The sequence below is a fragment of the Curcuma longa genome, chromosome 17 (assembly GCF_044706935.1).
Source record: "Curcuma longa cultivar G26 ecotype Majalengka, Jawa Barat chromosome 17, ITB_CL_G26_1.1, whole genome shotgun sequence".
Taxonomy (NCBI): domain Eukaryota; kingdom Viridiplantae; phylum Streptophyta; class Magnoliopsida; order Zingiberales; family Zingiberaceae; genus Curcuma; species Curcuma longa.
The window spans coordinates 9,547,835-9,573,227 of NC_133877.1; the positions used below are offsets into that span (position 1 = coordinate 9,547,835).

A 25,393-nucleotide genomic window follows, 5' to 3' on the forward strand; every position below is an offset into this window, starting at 1 on the left:
ACAGGAGTAGCTAGGACCTTAAATGCCCAACGCCTCCTTTGCCTAGCTCTGAATGGTCTCTGGAGCCTTGAATTCTCCGGGACCAGATAACGACTCGGTTCCCGAGAAGTCTTTTTCGTCCTAGCGACGGGCCAAGACTGGCGTTTTGAACGCCTTCCTTTTATGTGCTTCGAACTGGTGGAGGGCTCTGCGGCTGCACTGCTTTTCAGTGTGCTTTTGCCGCAATGGGTTCCGAGTATGAGGGCCGGAGCGCGGCAGAGGTGGTGACCGACCTGAAGGAACGCTTCGCGTCCGGGAAGACGAGGATCTTTCAGTGGAGGGTCGCCCAGTTGAAGGCCATTGTGAGGATGATCGACGAGAAGGAGGATGAGATCGCCGCGGCCATCTACGAAGACCTCGCTAAGCCTCGGACGGAGGCTTGTCTCCAAGAGGTCCTTCAAACTTTTTTTTCTATCTCTCATGAATGCGGTTTCTTTATTCGTTTGCCCTCTCGGATTAACAAAGATAAACTTCGACATTTTAGTTGACGGTATATGATCCTCTCTTCCTGTTTGGATAAGGGCAAAATTTCATTCTTGAAACATTTTGGCATCCACAATTGACTTGCTATGTGTTGGGTTCTGATGCGAAAATAAACATAAAACACAGTCGAAGAGAAACCCACTAGAGATCTATGCGAATTTTAGATTAATCGTTTGTATAGAAAGATACCTCTTGATGCGTAAAACCTTTGTGGATTTGGAGAGTATAGTCTATCTGAGCGCGATCAATATGTTCGCGCGCCTCTATGGTATCCACACTAGCACACCGCCACGCCACCTAGCCGAATTGAAATCTACTATATCCTACACCGTAATACTAGCTACTATTAAAGAGAAACTGAACCCTAACTTTTAAGGTTGACACAATCTTATCAGATAAGATCGTGTTCAAAAACTATTGTCTCATCTAATAAGACATTTTTCTTTTATTTTATTTTCATGCATATCCAATATGCAAATGAAAATACGAACGTGGATATAAAATCATAGTTTTTATTTGGTTTGAGCTTATTTGAAAAACTCAAACTTATATTAGATTAACTCATTAATCCAATATGTTTAAGATTCAATTAGATTAACTCATTAATCTAATTTTAGACTTAAACTTAATCTAGTTTATTTTAGTCATACTAAAATGAAACCAAATTCTCAATTTCCAATGCGGGACTTCGATTGTAATCGCGATACTATGTTGGTGAGAAAAAGGATGAATATTTTTGCAGAGAGGAAGAGAATATAGGGGAACTCTATGATTCTTGTTTCTTGTCTCCTTGACAAGTACAAAATGTCAAGTACCATGGGTATTTATACATACAATAGACTCTTCAACGGACACTTTAAGAGACTCTTCAAGACTCTAAATACTAGGAATATACTTTAAATGTTAGGAGCATACTCATGATACTATGAATATTCTCTAGAGATAATGAATGAATACTATTCATTTATGTTCATATCTAAAAAAATTAAGTTTATCATTTCAACACCCTCCTTTAAACTTAAAATTTTCTTACTCTAAGATTCACTTTTAATCTTGCAAAATCTTCAAACTTCAATTCTTTGGTGAAAATATCAACAATTTGATCTTGTGTTTTCACATACTTCAGTTGAACTTTATTTCTACCGATGCTTTCTCTAATGAAATGACATTGTTTCTATATGCTTGCTCTTATATTGGAAATTAAGATTCTTTCCCTAAACAATAGCTAACTTAGTATCAATAAAAATTTCAGTAGTTTCTTCTTGTAGTAAATGCATCATCTTCATTAATTTTATTAGCCATGTAGCATGCTAAACACAAGCAACAACAACTACATATTCTGCTTCACAAGTTGAAAATGTTACAATTGATTGCTTCTTTGAATTCCAAGTGAATATAGTATTGATGAGCGAAAATTATAAGTGCACGACAGTCGTCAAGTAATAAAAAAATCAATCCCACATGGATTGCAAAATTGAGACCAGTCAGAATCGCGAAGCAAGTTATCTAGACAATCGAAAATCGCAATAATTGACAAAGAAAGAAATCGAATCCCGAGATACCAGTATAAACTTTTAAAATTATACCGGCGTACCTACCCAAACGCGACGCCTACTTTCAAGGCGACCTTACTAGAGTGACCGCTTTCTCATAAAGGCTCCCGTCACGATGCCCCACAGTCTTCTAGGTTTCATTGTCTACTTTGTGATGCCGAATCAGGGTCGACCCATTAAGCTTTATGATAGCCAATAGTATCCTCATGAGATTTTTGAACTACTTTTGTGAACAACCCCTCACGCTTCAATCTTTATGGGGCAGAAATTTGGGTTTATCTTTTGGTCCTTCCCCATGACCCTTGAGATATGAAGATGCATAATTAGTGTCAAAATCATATATGCACAATAAAGCCGAATCATGGATAAACATATTAACAAGAAAGATAAATAAGTATAAAGATGAATGTCAATAATACATCAGGCTACTTCCTCATCCTAGAATCTAGAGTACTACACCATGAAGATGGAGTTACAATCGAAAGACATAGAAGACATCATACAACTTAAATCAAAGAGAAAAGAGAAGAGGAAGCTTAGTCGCATTGTTGTTGGTGTATTCAGAAGAATCTCCAAGCTTTAGGGAGGACGGAAATGTCGATGGCTCTTTGGAACGACTCTCCTAAGGTTTTCTATCACGAGGAAACACTTCCTTCTTCTCCTAGGGCAAGCGGAGATCCCCAAATCATAGATGATCCAAATAAGAGCCTCATGGGTTCTTTTATAGTCTCCAAAGCTTTCCAAATTTGTTAGATCCTTCCTAAATTGTTGGGCGCCACCAAAACGACATTTTCAGACCTTTAAACTTGGTTTTTATAGGTTCCACCTTGAACAAAATTTGTAGATCTCGGAATTATCTTCTATTCGATAGGTTGTGGGTCCTGTGGTTCAACCCAAGTCAAAAAGTTATGCTTGTTTAAAGTTTAGTCTGCTGTTTCATATCAACGGGCCGCCTCAGGTTGGAAAGCGACATGGCCGTGTTAGGGGGTATGTCAAAAGCTATGGGTTTAGAACGATCGTGCCAGGGGGCACGCCAGGGGGCCAGGGGGCCGGGGGGGGGGGGGGGGTGTGTCGGAGGCTGTGAACTCCGTGGTAGCTCTGTTTCACATCTAATTTTGTCTGGAGGAACACACCCACATCATGAGACACGACCAGAGTGTGTTCTTTGCTGTGGACTCTCGTTTCAAGGTTTTTTAACTTCAATTAAGCTTTGATTTCACGTCCTGTCAATTAGAAATCACAAAAAACAGTTCTTGGAACTAAAAGAATGAAATCGATGCGAAAGAGATATAAGTATGTAAAATATGCTCATGCCATGTAACAAAATGCATGAAAAATAATATTAAAAACTCTATATGAAATACACACATCAAGTATCTCCAATGCAAAAGAGAAAAGCAGAAGTGCTTTTTCTATCATCAATATTTCCTCCCTAAGCACTATCATGGTATCCAATTAACTTGCAATTCTCGGAGAATGAATAAACTAAACTATAATTCAAAGTTCTCCTGACATACCTCAATATTCTTTTAGTAGCTTTCATATAAGATTGAGTTGGGGACTCCATGTAATGACTAATCAGTCTACCTCCATAAAGAATATTAGGTGCGGAACATGTCAAATACCTCAAATTTCCGACAAGCTTTCGATATATTGTTGGATTTATCTTTTCACCATCATCAAATCTTGACAACTTGACTCCACATTTAACAGGATGACAACTCATTGACAATCTTCCATGCCAATTCCTACAAGATTGTATTTGCATGTCCCTTTTGAGAAACAAAGATACCATTTTTAGTTTGTTTTACTTCAATGATAAGATAATATGACATCATCCTAATATCTATCATTTCAAATTTTGTCGTCATATCTTTCGTTAATTCTTTCAAGGTCAAGGTGAATGAGTCATCATTGATGGATTGATGATCATATTCAGTCGACTGTTATGGTTAGTTGACTAGGAAGTCAAACGCAGAAAGCTTGCAAACAAAATTTTTTTGTTTGGGATTGAGTTGACTAGATGGCAGTTTAGTCAATTAATGGAGATTGATATAATAAATGAGGATGGGAACGAAAGATATAGAATTCGACCCAAATCTGACCCATTGCCATCCCTAGCTGGTAGAGATTCTTCTCTCAAATATTAATAGAAATGATTTCAATTTCCTTGAAAACTTCTGATTTTCAAATTCATTAGGCTTTTTTAGTGGCTAGTCTTGAGATAGATTCACATAACTCTTGAATAAAAAGAGACAAAGGTTTGTTAAGTGCAAATCACCATCCTATTTTATGGATAAAGAAAAGCCTAAATTAGCTGAGTGTAAGAGTTGCAAGGGTGACAAGCAGTATCAGAATTTTCATGCCCAGGTATGACCTGTTGGTAGGATAAAATTTTCCTTGATGGTCAGTTTGAAATCTAGTTCATGCATTTCCATTTGTCATTGTTCAATATGATTATTGACATTTTCCCTTTGATGGTTTAATTTTTGTTTTTAATAATAATGTTTTTCTTTAGGTTGCTGTCTTGTTCTATATCCACGCGTTCTACTTATGTACTAATTCCTCTTGATAAGCTTCCATGGCACTACCCTAGCAATTTCTAGGGGGGAGGGGGTGGAATTACAAGCAGTAGCATAGGAATATCAATACTTTAATTTGGTTCATTGAATGGAATAAATGATGCATTCTCATTCTTATGTTTGGTTTGTAAGGTTGCTACAAATAATTACAAGTACACATACTAGTCTATTTGTCCTCTGTTTGTTAAATTTCTCAGTCTTCGCATTCCCTCTCACTCCCCCAACTTTTTGCATGGTCCATCCAGCTTATCGAGCTCGCCTGATTAGAGTATGTATTTCTTGGAGAATGAAATAGAGTTAGGAAAATATTTCTTGGAGAATGGAATAGATTAAGAGTAGATACTTTGGAATAAAGTAAGGAATGGGTAAGAAGGATGATTAAAGAATAATTGAGTTTAGTTTTGTTAATTAGTGCAGTAATGGTTCATTCATGGGATTCATAGGGAGTATAATAGATATTGCTCTGAACTAAAGACACCACGAAGGATATATCAAAGGTCAAAAATAAAAATAGGCATGATTTTCTGCCATTTCCAGCCTATTTTAATCATGGTTGGTTCTATTTGGATGTATAAATGATGCATGGACATGAAGAACACTTTTTAAAAAAAATTTATTCTGGTTGTTTTATTTTATGTTGCAGATTGCACTGGCAAAGGATGCATGCTTGTTTACCCTAAAAAAGTTGAAACATTGGGTGAAACCACAGAAGGTGCCTAGAGTATTTTGCATATACATATAGATATAGCTCTTCAAGTGTACATTGTGTTTCTTAGTAATTGAAGTGTCAAAGTTTGATCTGATCAACAATGCAGGTATCTACCTCTATTATAACTTTTCCATCAACAGCCCAAATTGTTCCTGAGCCTCTTGGTGTCATACTGATCATATCTGCTTGGAACTATCCCTTTTGTAAGTAAAAACTCAATCTTGCCTGCAACATTGTGAAGCTGAAAATCCTTCTGTGGTGAATACCATCAGTTTGATGATCATGCTTTGCAGTTTTAGATAACAAATACACTTGCTAATATTTTTATGTCAGTTAGTTGTCTATCTTGAGATGGACATTTCAGATGTCTTGAATGTATGTCTTAATGCTATTGTTTTGTTGCAAGACCAAATTTTGTGAAGATGAATTATATTCCATCAACCAAACCTAAATAGTTTGGTCCCATGGCTTGTTATTGTTTTTGTTGAATTGAGTATGGTAGACACTACAGCAAACTCTCATGGTAACATAGATGAAATTTTCTTCAGTCAATGAGTTCCTCACTTTGTTGGAGGAAACCAAAATGAGGAAAGATTCTTGCAGATCTGACTACTATTGGTAAAATACAACCAACAATTCCATCTACTACAACATCCAATAATTTATACCATGTTTGGGAGGGTCCAAATTAGTGATTCATTATCTACTTTTTATTATATATCCATTTTAAATAATATCCTAATTCTTAGATCTTAAAGTAAAATTTCTACTTTTGTCTATGAATTGTAAGTTCAATTGGTGTTTTATTTTCAATTATATCAAGAAAATAATAGTCTTGAGGCATGTTGAGGTTGATCCTCTCTTAAGTGAACTTCTAGAGGTGTCAGTTTAGTTTGTGCTTGACCTTACCTATACAGAAATGAGTTGGACCATGTTGGGCCTGACACTAGCTGCAACTCATGTTGGTGCCAACTCCCAATCCACATGCTTGAACCTAGCTTAACACTTGACCTGAGTTTGACCTACTATAATTTTAATATAATATTATTAATTTTAGTTATTAATAAGTATTATTATTAATCAAATTAATTGATTATATTTTTTATGAAATATAGTGGCCAACAATAAAACTTCTTCTAAACTAGTTCATCCTAAATTCAAGAGGATGGATTGACTTGAAATTAATACAACCAAATCTAGTAAATCTAGCAATGAGGCCCCCAAACACCCTCAAAGTGGATGCTAGATTTGAAGATGATCAAAGTTACAGGACAACCTCAAGATGAAGTAGTGGGCAAGGAGATTAGTTTGTTTTAACACATCAGAGGTGGTGAGTGTTTAGAATATTTCCTGACTGTAGTGCTAAAATAGAACCATTTAGATTAACCAAATAAAAATGAATCTACCTCGTGGGAACAAAGCTATCCAAGTGCGTAGCTTCTAACTCATCCACGTAGTAGTGCCACATGCCTGTGGGGAGAAAGCAAAAGAAAGCAAAGAAAAGCAAAAGAGAAGAGAGAGATTCTTCTATCTTGAATCCCTTCGTTTCTTCCTTTTCATTCTATCATGCACTTCTTCGCTTGACAGACACTCGTGATAGCGTTCAGGTGTACGTTCAGTTCGCCACGACAACCTGTGCTAGATTGTGTTCGTGGTTTCGCCGTTTTATCCTGGGAAACAAACATCCAAGCATGAGCTCTTAGTATCGCCGGAGGAGACGACTCTATTTTAAGGAGACTGCTTCACAACAGGATTCAACTTCTTACTTCCTACTAGGGTGACGTAGCTCATACAACCCACTCAGACTCAGGCTTTGGGTTTGTTCAGCGTTCGTCCTGAGCACTCGGCTTCACCAACTTGGCGGCTTCCCACTCAGGAACACTCGACTACTCAGCATCTTCTTCCGTCTCGGCACTCAGCGGCTCAGACGAAGTTGGTGATCAACCTACTCAATCAAGACGACAACTTGAGATAATCAACTCAAGCCATCTTGATAGTTAAGTAATCCCTGTCCCTTCAACAAATTGTGGATAGAGATCCAACAATCTTAAAATAGATTCGTTCTGTTGATATGATGATAGAACATGTTGAGATGCAACAGGTTCAACATGTGTCGGCCCCCTTCGCCCTGATTGAAAATGTTCCAAACAATCATGGGAAAAAGTCAGAGAAGTTCACTGGGTTGAATTTCAAGCAGTGGCAACAGAAGATGTTCTTCTATCTGACCACGTTGAATCTGACACGAATCTTGATCGAGAAACCTCCCATGTATGTTAAGGGTATCAGTGATTTGAAAACCATCACTACAATGGACGCATGAAACTGGTTTGAATTCCTACGCTGGAACTATATCCTTAATTGCCTTACTGACTCGTTGGTTACAGTATGAAGAAAATGACAAAGGAGCTGTGGGAGTCCCTGGACAAGAAATATAAATCGGAGTATGCCGGGGGCAAAAAATTCATTGTTGGCCACTTCCTGCACTACAAAATGGTTGACTCTAAGTCGGTGATCAACCAAGTCCAACAGCTTCAGGTGATCCTGCAAGAGATTCATTCGCTAGGAATGGGCTTGATGTTGATGCCGACTGTAGGTGTAAAGGAAACCTAACCTATGCTGATTGGAGATCCTAAGAACTAAGTTCAAAGGAACAACCTAATTGCACTGAAAGACAATCACTGTGGGGGCACACCCAATAAAATAGTGAATGGATGAAGGGTAAGTATTCTTGCTTTTAATGATCGCATTAGAGTAACAATACTCTTGAAAGATCACTTATGTGATAAAAAAGTGAGACTGTTTCAAAGAGAATTAGAGGCATAATTCTTAGCATTTCTCATAAAATCAGGCATGCTTATAGCCACGAATGAATGCATCCATGAGAATTGAACTGAACTATCTGGTTTTGAAGGATTCTGGCAAATACACATATACTAAAGTCATTAGTAAATGTAAGAGACCGTCTCTGGCAGGTTCATACAACTATGTACAAGTCCTAACAACACTGAATGGAGTCTTGGTCATCTTGCCTAAAAGGCATGAGTCCATGTATATATGATTCAAAATCAAATTGACCATCCTTATGGAGCTGGGACGAGGCATTTATGTATCCTAAGTGACAATTCCAGAGATAGGTTTGGTTCATTTCATTTGATTTGTGTTTCATTCATGTAGAGGTCATTCATCAGATTTGCACTACAATAGAACATATCTTGTAAATAAACGGAACAACATTTGTTCTTTAAAAATAGTCTTTCTTGTCCAAACAAGAAACAGAGAATGGAAAGGATTCTATACAAGCCCAGAGGGCAGAGATTAGTCCTACACAATAATGCATGAGGGTATACCTTCAGCATCTTCTTCCATCTTGGCACTCGGCGACTTGGACGAAATTAGCGATCGACCTACTCAACCAGGCCGACATCTTGAGATATCAGCTCAAGCTATCTTGGCAGTTAAGTAATCTCTGTCCCTCCGACAGATTGTTGATAGAAATCCAATAGTTATCGCTATTTCTAATGGTTGAGTCTCATCTTTCTTTCTAGCTGACACAACATATCTCCTTGGATGGGAGGTATACTCTAGTCGATAATACTTCATTTTGATTCTTCTTTACTTCTTAAGCAATTTAAGGGTCCTTAAAGCAATGGTGCTAATTGACTAATTATGCCAATCTTATTGTGATCGAGATGGACATAGACATCCATGTGGTGATCTAAAGTCCATTAGTCTACAATGTAAATGTTCAGAAGGCGGTCATGGAATCCTTGACCTTTGTTTCTTCAACACAACCTTGCCATGCAAATAATGGTGGACGCCATGCTTGTCCATGGAAACTCATGAATGCAAACAAGGAAACACATTGACATTAAAAAGACGATGATTGAAGAAATAAAACAACAATTGCCCGAGTCAACTAAAAAGGTGCCTCTGCTTCACAACTGCTCCACCTCCCCATTCACTAGAGTTGAGTTCTCTTCAATCAAGGAGAATAATACAGTTGAGAATTTTAACTCTATTTAAAATAATTGAAAGTTGTCTTAGTTATTAATTTTTATAATTTGTCAGAATTTTTAAAATAAGTCTTAGTTTTTTATTAGGATACTTATGCTTTTATTAAAAAAAGTTTGATATTTTATGAAGAATAAGCCATATTGTCAACCTATAAAAAGGGCCATGTTGCCCCTATTGGATTCACTTGTAATGTTTTCCTACTCTCTATTGATGGAAACTCATGTTGTTTCAAAATGGATTCTAGGGGTGACAATCACTTTTTGAATACCTCTATTTACCATTCACTTAATTGGGCAAGTGTTATCAATTGGTGGCATTAGATACTTTAGTTTAAGGTTTGGCATTACCTTGCTGGTTCATCCTAGTTGTCTCAATGCCATGGTAGAACTCAGGAGACAATGATGCTTTGTTAAAGACTACACTATGCTCTGCCCCACCCCTTTGTGGTTGAAATCTTAGATATGCTCATCTTTTCTTAGGGTGCCGCTTGGTTTGGGAAAGTTGAATTGCCACACGGTGGATCACATGTGCCATGGACTTCCTAAGCCAATATCCTTTTTGTAACTTTGTTTTGGCTCCACTCCCTTTCTTAATTATGTAATTTTCAATACCAAGTAGTATGTACTTCCACCTACTTATGAACATATACTTCCACCTACTTATGAACATATATAGTATCTTGGCGGGTTGCTTGTATAATTATGCCAATAACTTTTTAAACTTGTTACTTCAGATCATTCTTACGTGTGTCAGTGGCAAAGTTGTTGAACAATGTGTTGTTGCAATTTGGATGTTAAGACTGTCATGCCCCGCACAAACTAGGCTTGCCGCGACGCTAGTTTCGCTCATCGCGCATGAACTGTAACAATGTCAGAGCAAAATATAAAATAAAACTAAATAACCTGACTATATGCATACCTCTGGAATAACTCTATTAGTGTTATGTATGTATCTCAACAATTTACCTGGGGTTAAAGAAAAGGGAGAGTGAGCACAAAATGCAAAGTGGAGATACGATAGATGTGCATGAAAAATAGTATTAAAGAGGCAATAACATCATTTATCATTTATCCTTTTTTTCCCATGTCATTTGTCTTTTATTCCCTTCTTAATCAATATCATAGATTCTCATTATTTTCTTATGTTATTCGACAACTCAATATGATTTATTGAGTGGGTGAACAACATACGATATACTCGTCTAGAAGGTATTGTTTAAGTAAAGGTAAACAACTTGCCTTCCACCTAATACAAACACATCACGTATACATGAACAAAAATATCAAAGTGAGCGACCTACAACCAGGGATTGAAATCTCGTGTCGTATCGCCCGATACGCATGAAAAATTTCGTTCCGCTGCGGCACCGGCACCGGCACAGCTCCAGCACACGAATTCCGGCTAGGGAACGCCTCCGGAGGCCCCGCCCGAGGCCGGTGACGCCGCTAGGGTCCGGCGACGCTCCGCGCGGCGCACCGATCGCGCGGCGCGCGACGCGCGACTTTTCCCTTTTTTTTTGGTTTTTAAAACTTAGGTTTTAATTAAGGTTTAATAATCAATTCCTAGCTATAGTTTAAAGTTATAATTCGGGATAATTTAAATAGGCTTTATTAAAACCTATAAATTATCAAAAAAATTTATATTTTATTTTTAAATATTTAGATTAAATTTTTTATTTTAATTAATATATTTTATATTTTAAAAATATCGAAACTATACCGGCACGGTACGATATGGTACCGAAACTGTATCGTTCCGGTCCGGGACCGAAACTCCGGTACGGCTCGATATTTAAACCTTGCCTGCAACCCACTTGAAAGAGATGCATCGTATAACAGAGTGAACAACCTGTAGTACACCTGTAACAAAATCGCATCGTAAGTATGCAGCTATACATACATAGCTCATGTGAATAACTCGCAATCCACCCAACAAATATCTCACATGAAAATAGAATGGATGACTTGCAATCTGTTTCGTGAGATGTCTCACATAAGAATAGGGTGAATGACCTGCAATCCACCTGTGAGGAAAATTTTATCTCAAGTTGTTCAAAGTCTAGGCATACGCAAAAAGATTTGAGAGCTCTTTCTAATTGCGGAGCAAAGAGTTCTATATTTATAGAGTTATTTCCCTCATTACTCTGATATAATTAATCTCATATCTTTTATAACAATTAGAACTGAGTTCCATAACACGAGGTATATTTACTTCTTAATTAACTTGGTTGAGAAGTCATATACTTCCTATGAGCGTTGAGCCGAAATTCTCTCATATAGTTATATTACTTATTTTAATTATAAGAACTACAAGAATATAATTTATTAATTATATTCATCCTCTCTTATTTTCTCATCATAAATCAGGTTATCCCTTTTTTCATTATTAATTCTTAGAAAAAAATAACCATAGATACCATAAGAAAAGACAAGCAACATGCATGATAAAATCAACCATACGGATAACAAAAGAAACATGTCATTCTCCTTTTATTTCCTTTTAAATTAATGTCATCAGTTCTCATTATTGTCTTATTTTATTCGACCACTTAATATAATTTTTGAGTGGGTAAACGACATACAATCTACTCATCTAGAATGTGTCGTTTAAGAAAAGGAGAACAACATATACTTCACTTATTACAAACACATCAGGTATAAATGAAAAAAATATCAAAGTGAGCGATCTGCAATCCACTTTAAAAAGATGCATCGTATAACAGAGTGAATGACCTGCAATCCACCTGTAATGAAATTTGCATCGTAAGTATGCATCTATACATACATAGCTCATGTGAACGACCCGTAGTCCACTCGAAAAATATCTCACATGAAAATAGGATGGACGACCTACAATCCATTCCGTGAGATGCCTCACATAAGAATAGGGTGAACGACCTGCAATCTACCCCATGAGGAAAAATTTATCTCCATTTGGTCGAAGTTTATACACGCGCAGAAAGACTCAAAAGCTGTTTTCAAACTGCGGAGCCAAGAGCTCTATATTTATAGAGAGATATTTCCTTAATACTATGATATAATTAATCTCATATCTTTTATAATTAATAGAATTGAAGTTTCATAACACGAGAGTTACATTCACTTCTTTATTAACTTGGTTAAGAAGTTATGTAATTTCTTATGAGCACTAAGTCGAAGCTTTCTCTCGTATTATTCGATTCTTGATAATAATATCATTTATATTATTTATTCACTTCAAATTCTCATGAAGTTTGAATTCTCTTTAAAAAAAAAAGCAGCCCGGTAGGAAATTATTTCAAATTCCTCATGTCTCTCAATTATCTAATCTAAATGACATTGATCAATTTTGATAGAGTACAAAATTTTGATAACCAACAAGTATAAAAGACAACCAAGTATAAAGATATGATCAAGCATATATGAGCATGTACTTCATTTTTCTTCTATCATATAGAATATAAACCTTAAATAATTCATTATCAATATTTTTTATTCCATATCTAATTTAACATTGATGAGGTCATTTTTGTTTTCTAACCGATCGATATAGACCTATGGTAGTAACTACCAACTAAAATAAAATCTTAATAAAAACAACAACAAGCACCGTACACTACATATAATGAATTCATGGCATACAAAGATGAAGGAAAATCCAAGATATGGAATTCTTGATGGTTGTGAATTGTCGAACTAAAAAAAACAAAAAGATCAAGTGGAAAGAGATCCAGATTATTATCTCTTAAAGCATAGATTTAATCATGCATGAAGGAAATCGAAAGGAGTCAAGCAAGAAAACTCTACCTCAATTAAATTTGGTAGTGTTGTGATGACGTGCGACGGCTGTGATGACGTGCGGCGGCGACGACGACGTGCGGGAGCAAGGACGGCGGCGGTGGCGTGAGGAGTTTGAGGGTGCATTAGGGTTTTGGAGTTAGAGAGGTTTTAAAGACCCTTTATTTGCATTTTTGCATAAAAGTCCAATAAGTTTTTAAAATTTTAACTAAAACCTTTTTAATTATTTCAAGATGTAACAAAGACAATGATCAGACAACCATAAGCCACTACAAGCAATTTGCTTTAGTCCATATTTTCACAAGAACTCCAAGGACAAAAACAAAGAGGCCAAGGACAAAGGACAAAGGACAAAGGACAAAGGACAAGGACAATGAAGAGACGCATAGTAGGGTTAGTGATACCCAGCTTCCCAAACTCCACATCTGCTTCTCTTTGCCTTCCACCATCTAAATCCTAATGTCTCTCACTTTTCAAGTTCTTCCTCCTCTCCAAGTCACCCAGTCTCTACTCCCTTGTCTCATTGTACAAAACGTAGCGGTTACCCTTCTGGAAGAATCTCGTTTGTAATTAATACCAAATGTTATTATATATAGAATTATACTTTTGTATTTTAGAATATCATACTAATAATAGAATAAATTATGTTATATAACAATATATACTGATGTATATTCTGGTTACATTACATTGCATTGCCTTGTATTTCTAATATTTATAAAATATGTATTGAATATTGTAATATAAACAATAATATTATTTTATTTGATTATTTCTTTCCTCAAGTTTCATTTTTTTCCCAAACAGTGGGGCTAAAACTTTAAGTTCTTTTACTAATTTTGACTAGTAATTGTTGTCATTCAGATAGATTGGTCATTGTTGATCATTTTTATAGCAATATTTTCTGGTCAAAAAACTAGTTTTGACTTTGTGAATTATCTGCGTAGCCTACATTATGGATTTTGGTATCATATCAGTATTATTTTTCTTGTCCAGTATTGTCCATTGAACCAGTAATTGGAGCAATTGCAGCTGGGAATACTGTTGTCCTAAAGCCCTCAGAAGTTGCGCCATCCACTTCGTCATTTTTTGCGAAAATTCTACCACAGTATGTGGATAACTCTTGTATCAGGGTATTCGAGGGATCTGCTACTGAAACATCAGAACTTTTAGAACAGAAATGGGACAAAATAATGTATACAGGTTTGTTATGCTCTCATTGCCTCCTATCATAAATGTTCTTTTGTTAGCCTATTTTGCAACATCTGTTCCTGTTCAACATCTTTAAATATTTCTCAACGTGTTAAACTTTGCAAAAATTTTATTCTGGTAGATCCTAAACAGAATGAGTTAAATAAGGTACCTTTCATTTTATAATTATCTTATTTATAGAATAGGAGATTGACATTTGTGATTGAGTTCTTTAGTCATGGAAATATTTGCTTTCTTGAATTTTGTTAGTTTAATTTAAATTTTGTTTTTCGGGACCTAATTCCGCTTGTTAGATCACCTTTTCTTAATAAAATTTCTTTGTTTTCCATGTGAAAATATTTATTTATCTTTATGAGATTCTTTTCTATCTCCGGTGCTGCATTACCTTGTCACTTAAATAAGCAATATATCATAGGCAATCCTAGAGTTGCGCGTATTGTGATGGCTGCAGCAGCAAAGCATCTTACACCAGTGATCCTGGAGCTCGGAGGAAAATGCCCTCTTATTGTTGATTCAAATATTGATCTAAAAGTAACACTCATCTATTCTTGTTTAATGTTGAAATCCTTTTGAATTGATTGTTTTTACATAGAAACATACATGGTTTTTCTTAAGGTTGCCGCAAAGAGAATCGTTGTGGGCAAGTGGGGAAGCAACAGCGGTCAAGCTTGTATTGCTCCTGATTATATCATTACTACTGAATCTTTTGCTGCAAAGTTGGTAAGATCCTGAAACCTTTGGGTTAGAGACAAGATACATATGTAATCATGTCTTGTGCTGGTACTTTAGTGATAGTAATGACTGCAGGTGGATGCTCTGAAAATAGCTTTGCAGAAATTTTACGGGAAGGATCCATTGCAATCGACCGATCTATCTCGCATTGTGAATATCAGACATTTCACTCGATTGAGAAATCTTTTGGAAGACGAAAAGGTATCAGGAAAAATTGTCTACGGAGGCCAGCAAGATGAAAAGGATCTGTAAGCATCTCATCTTGCAGTTTCCTCAATGAGAAAGCTTTAATTAATGTTCTTGTGACTGTATGTTAAAATGTGGCAGAAAAATAGCTCCCACAATCTTGTTAGATGTTCCCTGTGATGCACTCATGATGGAGGAGGAAATATTTGGGCCATTACTTCCGATTGTCACGGTAAGAAATTGTTTTAGAAGACTCTTATGAATGCTAACAGATCAACTTCTCAAGGTTATGATTAGTAGTTTCTGACAATGTTGCTGTGAGGTTGCATATTTTTGTTTTGCTGGATAAATAAAAAATTCTATTCATTCAATTATTAAAGATCATTTTGCACTAGACTAGATTTGATCAAGAGATGTAAGCATAATGAAATTTAAACTACCAAATAAATGAATTCAATAAGTTAAATAAATACATGAGTTTGGTGAAATAGAACCTGAAGTCATGTGGGAGTTCATTGCCTTCGTGTGGATTTAATGTTATCCTTCATGCCCTAAGGATACAATACTATGGTCATTTGCAGGATTAGTCGGATCATAAGATCTGGATACTTGGATTATACAATCAATTAAGAGCCTTAATTCTGAACTTTCTAACTAAAAAAACCTGAATTACCACTGGCACAATATGTTCTGAATGGAAAACTGCTAATGTTACTGATAAATCTAATTTTTCTTATATTCTGTTTTGGTCAGGTCGATGATTTGGGGCAGAGCTTTGATATTATAAACTCCAAAGAGAAGCCTCTAGCAGCCTATCTGTTTACCAGGGATCGAAGATTAGAAGAGAACTTTGTGAAAACTGTTTCAGCTGGAGGCATGCTCATTAACGATACAATCTTACAAGTAACAATATAGAACTCAAACTCGCAGATATCGCATTGAATTCTATCCCACTAGAGGTTTAACTGACGATTGTTCTAACCTTGTGCAGTTTACAAACCGTCATTTGCCCTTTGGTGGAGTAGGAGAGAGTGGAATGGGATTTTATCATGGAAAATTCTCATTCGATGCATTCAGTCACAAGAAGGCTCTATTGCGCAGATGTTTCATTGTAGAAATTCCAATGAGGTACCCTCCATACACACTCCAAAACCAGAAGGTTGTGAGAGGACTGATGAGTGGCAATGTCCTGCCCTTGCTTCATGCTCTGATCAGGTGGCCTAATCGTCGAAAGAGTTAATTATTTGGAATTCTACTATATACAATACATATTGCATTGCTAATGTTCCTGCCTTTTAACTTTTTAAGCAATTCACAGAATGAAATTGATAGTATATTCCTGCATTCGATATGTTATGATGATAATACATTGAGATTTCTTCTCAGGTACTTTATTTTTATCCAAAGAATGTAGAATGTGTGATGTTTCACTTTTTTGCTATCTTAGAGAAGAACATGGATTAGATTGTACAAAGTGGGTTAGACCGCATTGGGTCTATTAGAAGTTGTTTCTATGACTCGGTCATGTTACTTCAAAGTCACATGGTAGCAATTTTACTATTGCACTAAGGTTCTCCTTTTCTTCTGGCTACCTTATTCTACATGAATGTATGTTCACTGGTTTATGATAGAGATTATTCCTCCTTTTAGAGGGTTTGAATGTACAAGTTTGTGGTTTGAAATAATAGATTATAGCAAGATGTGGTGAAATAGATGAGATGTTAGATTTGGATCTACAAGTTTTTTTTTTTAAATGATAGATTATAACAAGATGTTGAGTTAGATATTTGTATTTATTTGTAGAGAGTGAAGGATGAAAGTTAAGATTAAAATGTAGATTGAATGGGTGATTTGCTTTAGGGTTTAGGGTTTAGGATTTAGGATTTAGGGTTTAGGATTTATGGTTTAGGGTTTAGGGTTTGGCAATAGAATTTAGGGTTTAGGGGTTGCAGATCGGCCGTTGATTTTAAAATCAAACTTATCCGTCACAAATTTGTGAGAGACATGTAACGTTAGGAGAGAGTAAATCTCAACTTAATCATTAGGATGATTATAATCAAGGTTCTAGTCGATTGGAGGTGATTCCAATGAATAGTAAGCCAAGTCAATTAAGCAATATGTTTCTATTTATAACCAAGTTGATTGGGCAATCAATTAATTTAAGATCACTTGATTGGTGTTATAATAGGAAAGGTAAAAATAATAAATTTATCATATAAAGCTGAGTTGTAACGATCAAATTACATAAGATTGATTGATTGGAATTTAGTCGACTGCAAATTGAAGTAATGTGAAAATTAGTCAATTGATGGTGAATCCAATTGACTGACGACAAATCAATAGAACAATAAGTGAAACTAAAGGAGCTTATAAAGTTGTATAAGGAGTACTAAGAGGATAATTTGAAGGCCGGCAAAATTCTAGTTGTTCTAATCTATTAAGCCTCAATCTTGTAATCTTCTTAGCCTTCCGCTTAACTCTATCCACCTTAGTAGGTTATCTACGAAGGAGAAGGATAGTGGACTTTTAGGAGTAACTCAATAACAAATCCTAGTCCTTAAAAGTAAGAAGGAAAGTTCTTAACCACATTATGTACTTGCACGACATATATTGAATTCTTATGTATTTATTTCCACTGCATAGTTTGATTTGTATGACCTTACTAAAGAGTAGAAAGATCTCATTTGCAGGAAGATTTATTTGGCTCTCCTACCACCTCACTCGACTAGTCAATTTCATTTGGTTGGCAAAGATACGAGCGACCATTATGAATGATCGACACAAGCAATGTAAGATGAGGGTGCCGCCGCGATAGAACACCGACGAAGTTGATAGGACCATCGATCAAAAACAGTGGAGTAACAGAAGCAGGAGACTAGGGGATCAAGTCAGTGACATCGAAAGGAAGACGATCAAAGTTGGACGATATAATTTTGTAGAAAAAAACATTAGTATTGCTTCGAAACAGGTTCTTATTATAACCAATGATTCATGTTAATATGAGAGTTAAGTTAATCTAAACATATAACAAAATACATTGATGGTTTTTGTTTTCACTGTCAAACAGAAACAGAGCTGTCACAAATTAGAAAGCAAGCTGAGATGAATCAGACTGAAGATCATACAAGATTATAAGTATTAAACAAGAGATCGATCGTACAAGGGATCTACTAATAATAATCAGGGAGCAACTAACTAGAACAGTATGAACAATTTGAAAGTAAATAAAAGTTTAATTTTCAACCAGAAAACTTGTGCTTTAAGCAAGCCTCTCCTGACATTTCTCACCAAGTGGCCATTAAATAGCCTATGAATGTTAAAACACCAACAAGTCTGTCTCCATTCTCTCTCGATCTTTCAATAGTAAACTATGTAGATTAGGTTTGATTATCCTCCAAATCAATACTTTTCTAGCCATGGAGTTGGTGAATGTTTGTACACCAAACTGGCCATCTCCCATATCAAAACTTGACCTGGCGACACTGATCGACCTGGATGAAACACGACCATGGAGGTCTAAGTTATTGCCTACCCACTTTATCGATCGAGCATCACCTCAATCATAGACAGGAAAGTCCAATTACCAGCACGCTCCTCTAAAGTAGGTGAGACTGTAATGCAGTCTGAGCATTTGCCGACTTTGGTGCTATATATCTATCTATCTGTCTCTTCTTCCTTAAACATAGATATTGTTCTTCACTGGTACTTGAGCTCTACAACTGCATGCATGGCTCACTCTCCGGCAGTAAATCACGTATGCTTCGCTATCGCATTGCTATGCACAGCTTCCTACTGTTGTCGAGGTATATAGATATGTGTGTGTGTTGCTGTGGATCTTCTGTGTATATGTATTACTACTGATTTACGACTTGAATGCAGCACAAGATCCGATTCAGATTGTTGCAAACGCCGCTCTTTGTTTCGATAACCGAATGGTAAGTGTGCTTAATCAATTTTGCTAGCTCCTCGCCATCATTTTAGGCCTTTACAGTCGCTCGCCGTCAAGTCCAGGTGATCAATAGCTGCCTGACGTCGATGGGAATAAACACAAACGGGAGCTCGAGCAGCAACGGGACGACGATGAGTAATTCTACCACAATCCAGCCGAAACCGCACGGGAAGAGCAATGCGACGGCGAAGAGCAATTCAACGGCGAATAGTAACGGGACGATGACGCTCTGTAGCGCTCCCTGTTACGGGCAAATGATGCTGACGGCCACCTGCATCGACGGCATTTTCAGAAGCTTCCAGTTCTACAGCCCCGGGCTTGTGCAAGGGGTACAGGCCATAGTGAACATGACATGCCGTGGGATGATGATGAACAATACAGCCAACAACAATAATTCCACTGTATCACTTGTGGCTCATGAACAAGGTAAAGTAAAAGGAACTGAACTGATCTTAACAAGTTGAAGAAGATCAAACTTAAATTTCGATCTCTCTTGTGCAGGTCCGCGTACAAACGCAGCAAGTGCAAGTGCTCGCGCTGTGGTGCCAGATTATGCCACTTTGGTCGTCTCTGCTTTCAGCATTCTCTTTATTCACAGGAGAAGTCAAATTTCATGGTAGCATTAACTATATATCTTGTATATGTATGAAAGTCAGTATATCCAAGTGTAGACAAATGGATATATATATATATATATATCAATTGGGACAAGATAAAGAAAAACAAATTGGTGTATACACAAACGATACGATAAAAAAGAGTATAGTTTTGGAATATTAATAGTCTTTGAAGTGCATCAATTGGCGATATCAAATTAAATTACACTGTTATTATTGTTTGCTTTGGTCTAGTAGGTAATTAAGGTCTCACTGTGAATGTCTTTCTTGAGGTCCCAAGAGTGCACTACTAAGAATGCTCTTGTGGGTTAGGTTAGTTGTGTGATCTATAGATGTAATTGAAATAAGTAATAAACAACTATACCGACACGATATAACATGGTTCGAGCATCTCATTCTTGTTTCACGACGTATGATTCATCTCGTGAGATACCCCACAAAAGTTCTACTAGTAACTATATATGAGAGATGAAATGTTTACCAAGTAAATTAAAAGAGCATTGCACAAAGCTTGAGTTAAAAGCTTTGCAACCTCCTGGAGACCTTTGAACAATATAGGCATAATTAACAATATATGAGTTTAGGTGTGCATTTGGTAGAACCATGCCAGCTTAAAGCTTCCTAAATCTTTTATAAGTGATGCTACAACAATTCTAATTTGCCTACTTAAGGTGATTGAATCAGCCTCAAATGGACTTAATTATCCTGCAAAAATAGTCATTGTGTATATGACGACTACCTAGTCAATCACTTATTAATTTTATCTAATTGATTGTTGCTTGAATAAAAATATTATATTTATTAAGACATAGAGTTCAGTCGACTTATGAGTCATCTAAACTTTTTAGATAATTAAGATTAACCTCCAAACCAATTGAGTTTGCTTGGAGATCCCTCCTTCATTTGATTTACACCCCCATAAGTCTACACAAAGTCTAGGAATTAAGCTTAGTTGTCGAGTACAATCAAACCTATTGTCCCTAGGTCAAAGACTTCATACAAGGTACTAGGTAATCTAACATATATATATGTATCAAGCTACACACATCATCTCAAATGATGTTGCCCAAATGGAAAATCTCAAGATTTATACTCCCTCATAATCTCCCATAGATCTCATGATTCTAGGTCTTCAACTTTGGTCGATGCTTTTCATTGTTCTTCGTTCCACCTTGTGTCAAGCCCTCAATCTCTTGGATACATCATGTTATCCTTCATGTCTTACCTATGTCCACCTCTCTTCGAGTTGCCAAAAGTAAACCTTGCATTATGCCTTTTGACCCTTGAATGCACCATGCCCTACATGCATCAACTATCAAGCCATCGAACCCTCCGTAATTAACCAAACAACTTGATCATGTCAAGTAACACAAAATTTTGAGTTCTTATGGGAAACTATTCCAAGTCTCTGCATACTTGATACACATGTCAACAAGATAGGTCAAACCTACCTTAAACCCTCTATCAAACACCTAAAACCACTTAGTCAAACATAAACACTTAGAAGAATTACATAAATACTTCTTAATACCTTAGTAAGGTCATTAAACAATGTTATGTAGCGAAAATAAAAGCATAAAGAATTCAATGCATACCAATCGTTAACGAGAAGATGTAACATGATTCAAAATCTTAATTTCTAGTTTATAATTTATGACCGACTCGTTGATCATGAATCACTTCAAAAACTCACTGATCTTTATTCTTCTTCATAGGACATCAAATCAAACAAACTAATAAGAAAATCTATATCCATCAAAATCAAATATGCCAAATAACTTTTAAAAAATCTAGTATAGAAAATGTTAGGTAGTTATCTCTAATAAAAAAAATTAAGATGAACTGTGATTTGAAAGGGAAACAAGTGAACTTCAAGTATTTTAGAAGTATTATATATATATAGCATACTCTGCCTCACTATTAGTAACTCGACATTTTTATTTGTGATAGATATGTGTATAAGATAATAATCTTATGTCAAAAAATTACATTTGATTGCAGTTAAGAGGATTTTGAAGTATTTCAAGAGAGCTCTGAATGTAGATTTTTGATAATAGAGAATTATAACACTTGACTTAATTGGTTATTCAATTTTGATTATGTAGGTTGCAAATTAGATAAGAAGTGCAATAGTAGGGAATGGTCATAATTAGTTAGAGTCTGATCAATTTTGATTCACTTAGATTTCATCCAATGTTAAATACTCAGTCGAGCCTTGATATACTTGACTTATTCAACTTAAACTCACCTCAATTATATCGCCCACAACATGATTACATCAACATATTGTCCAAACATTTTTAAAACACAGCCATTGATTTAACTCTCACAAAAGCAAGTTGGGATATAATTGCACTAGCTAGTAATCTCTATATATATTTTGAGGTATGATTGCACCAATAAATATAAACCAAATAAAGTCTGATATAAATACTTATGTTAGAAAATAAATTTAGAATATTAATTCCACTAAAGTTTAGGTATTTGATAATATACAAGAATAATCATTCTTTGTTGCAATAAGTTCTATCAAGATGAATATATATGTGAGTTGGGCTAATCACTAGTTAACATCAAACAAGCAAGGAGGGATGGGTCGAGTGATCAAATGAGTTAGACCGAGAAAACTAGTCCATAGTAGTCATGTGATTTGGGCAAATAAACCATATAGACCAATGGTTTTGTTAAATTGGCTTACCAAGTAGAATATATATATATATATATATATATATATATATATATATATATATATATATATATTTTATCATTGCAAACATTATTAATTAATTCTCTACAACGTACAAATAACAAATTGCAAACCAAACATCATAAAATGAAGCATATATATACTTAATTCATTCTAGCTCCCACCAAATTAAGAAGATATATATATATATATATTATCAACTTATGTGGGTACCAAGTTGGAGAAAAAAAAACACTGTGGTGCTGATTCTCCAAACAGCAACATCATGAGCACTGCCTATATAGCTAGCTAGATCTATGTGTTTGTTTAATCATTAATGCATGCCACTTACACCTTCACAATCATCACAACCCTACGAGCTCGACTCACCCACTGCCTGTTCCTGTCTCTCGCTCCCAATCTCAACCAGCAAAAGCTAGCGAAAAATCTAAGCGACCAGTCGGACAAAAGGGAAACAGATCGCCAACAAAGCCATGATTGCAAATAAAGCTCATTTAAAAGATGGCTTCATTATATTACCACTGCTGCTGCATACAGCACCACCTGATTAAATTAAAGAAGCAGAGAGTAATAAAACTAGACCTCTCCCTTTTCACGTCTAGTCCCTGCCTTCCACAGCATGCACCATACATCTTTGTCAAACTTATAGTTGATTATGGTGTGACATTAATAAAGAGAGAATATAGTGTTAGGCAAAGCTCCAATATCCATGAGCCAGCCAGCAACAATGGCGTCTTCCTTCCTTGACGTACGCATGCAATATGCATGTAATTTGTTTTTGGATGCACAGGCAGGCACGTGGACAGTATGCGCGTTAAGAGGTAGAATTGAAGCAAGCGTCTAGAAAAGAAGCATATATGACAAATCTGAAAGAAGACAGAAAAGAATATTTCAACGCGGAAAGAAGCCATTGGGATCGATTCTATGCTTGTTCCATAAGATACAGCCATGCATGCATAACACGTTGATTTGAGGAGCTCAACGCCAAGAAGCTTCTTGCACTCTTGATTGATGTTGATATCCATGTACCTTACCTAAATGAATGAGGAGAGTTCGAATACATAGAATCAATATATAGACTCTAGCTATAACGATATGATATCGTTTACTTTAGACTTAAGTTCTCATGATTTTATTTTTGGATTGTATCCAAAAGACCTTGATATCTTTCATTTTATAAAATCAATTTTCAATATGAGGGTTTGATTATATTTCAACAAAGAGTTCATGCAATTTAACTTGGTATATACATCATGGTTAAGTCAAATGTTAATCTTCTAGACAATTGCACTCGCCACCTTAATTCATTCTTTAAGACTAAACCTCCATGACAGTAATAGTAATACTTGTCTCTGTGAAACATGGACTCCTTGGTACTATCAAAATTAAGTTTGTATTAGCTTCACTTTTCCACATTTCTAGCGTTTAAGCTTAGTTTTATTCCATTAATCTTCCATCTTTCATGTTGAATTGGATTTTAAAATTGTTGAAACAATGACATGGTTTATGAAGATATCGGCAACTTAAGTTTAGGCCTTTGAATGTATTGGCTCCACATTTTTGTTCTTCACATGCATGATCCCTAGACGTCTTTGGTGATAAATTATATTGGAAATTCACTATCAATGCAAATTTATGTGGTTTAATCTCTAGGTAAAGTTTGTTAGTGCAATTGTACCTTTAATAGTGATGTTTGGCCTTGAATTTTGATTTTCGAATAAATTAAAGATTTAAGTTAAAATTAGTTTTATATTTGATATAGGTTAAGGTCATGCACTGCAATGGATGTTGATACAATCAGTCTTGATATTGAGCAAAAGATTAAGTTAGAACATGTATTTGATAAGTTTATGATAAATGTATGCAGGAGCATGTCACACATGACCAAACAAAATCTTGATAGAATAAAAGTGATCAGATGTTTAATAAGATGAAATCCCAATAGATGTGTGGGTTGATCAAATGCCTAGCAAGACAAAGTCCAAACAAGTTAAGATATACTAGAGGCTTCACAAAGAGAGGAAGACTCCAAATAAAAGTTTTGGAGAAGGGTTTTCTAAGTGACTTGGTAAATTTTATTTCTATAATGAAGAATATGAGTGTACATGTAAAATTAAAAAAATTAAGGAATAGGCTTGGATGAAAACCTTAAAAGTAACTTAATTGATGCTTCAATCAATTGAATTGTGATTACCAATCAATTGATAGTTGAGTCGACCCAGTAGACAACCCAAACCTTCAATTCACCAATGTGTCAATTGATTAATCAATCAACTAATACTATGTGACAATCAACTGTTTAAACAAGTCAACTAAGGATCGAGGTGACTCATCTAAGGGAACAGAGAGAGATACTATTTTTATTATCTTTGTTGAACAATTGACTAGTGGCTCTTGAGTTGACTAGAATGGCAGTTAATTGGTTACAATGGAATAATTAATTTGGTGTGATAGTCATTTCTAGAAGTTAAATTTGAAAATAGTCATCTAATGACTTATTGAGGTGATTAATAGATAGATAATTAGTTATAACAAAATTATTAGTCCGTTATAACAGTTACTTCCAAGAGCTACTATTAAAGTTAGTTGATAGATGACTACAAGGAATATATTAAAATGACAAGTAAAGCCATTGAGCACCAATGACCAATCGACTAGTGTTGAAAAATAATTAATTGACAATGGGGCTAACTAGATGATACTAAAAAGACCTATAAGTTATTAAAAAAAATCATTCAACTTAGAACAAAGCTATACTCTACTAAATTCTCCACTCTAAAGTTATTTTCTCCACTTATTGTAATTTTTCTTTCACACTTTTATAATCAAATTAT

At 35.6% G+C, this 25,393-nt stretch overlaps 2 protein-coding genes across 2 annotated transcripts; both read left to right on the plus strand.

Annotated features, from left to right (window-relative positions):
- Window positions 1–204: 204 nt before the first annotated feature.
- On the plus strand, window positions 205–18,173 carry LOC141848614 (aldehyde dehydrogenase family 3 member H1-like). Its single transcript, XM_074736662.1, has 11 exons — window positions 205–431; window positions 5,301–5,369; window positions 5,473–5,569; window positions 14,153–14,359; window positions 14,784–14,899; window positions 14,984–15,088; window positions 15,176–15,348; window positions 15,428–15,518; window positions 16,040–16,189; window positions 16,278–16,501; window positions 17,977–18,173. Exons 1-11 carry the CDS (start codon window positions 225–227, stop codon window positions 18,059–18,061), a joined length of 1,524 nt encoding a protein of 507 aa, XP_074592763.1. The 5' UTR covers window positions 205–224; the 3' UTR covers window positions 18,062–18,173.
- Window positions 18,174–19,013: 840 nt separating this feature from the next.
- On the plus strand, window positions 19,014–19,855 carry LOC141848257 (uncharacterized). The gene is made up of 4 exons (XM_074736311.1): window positions 19,014–19,089; window positions 19,166–19,221; window positions 19,298–19,661; window positions 19,737–19,855. The coding sequence occupies exons 1-4, from the start codon at window positions 19,014–19,016 to the stop codon at window positions 19,853–19,855; spliced, it is 615 nt and encodes a 204-aa protein (XP_074592412.1).
- Window positions 19,856–25,393: the final 5,538 nt, after the last annotated feature.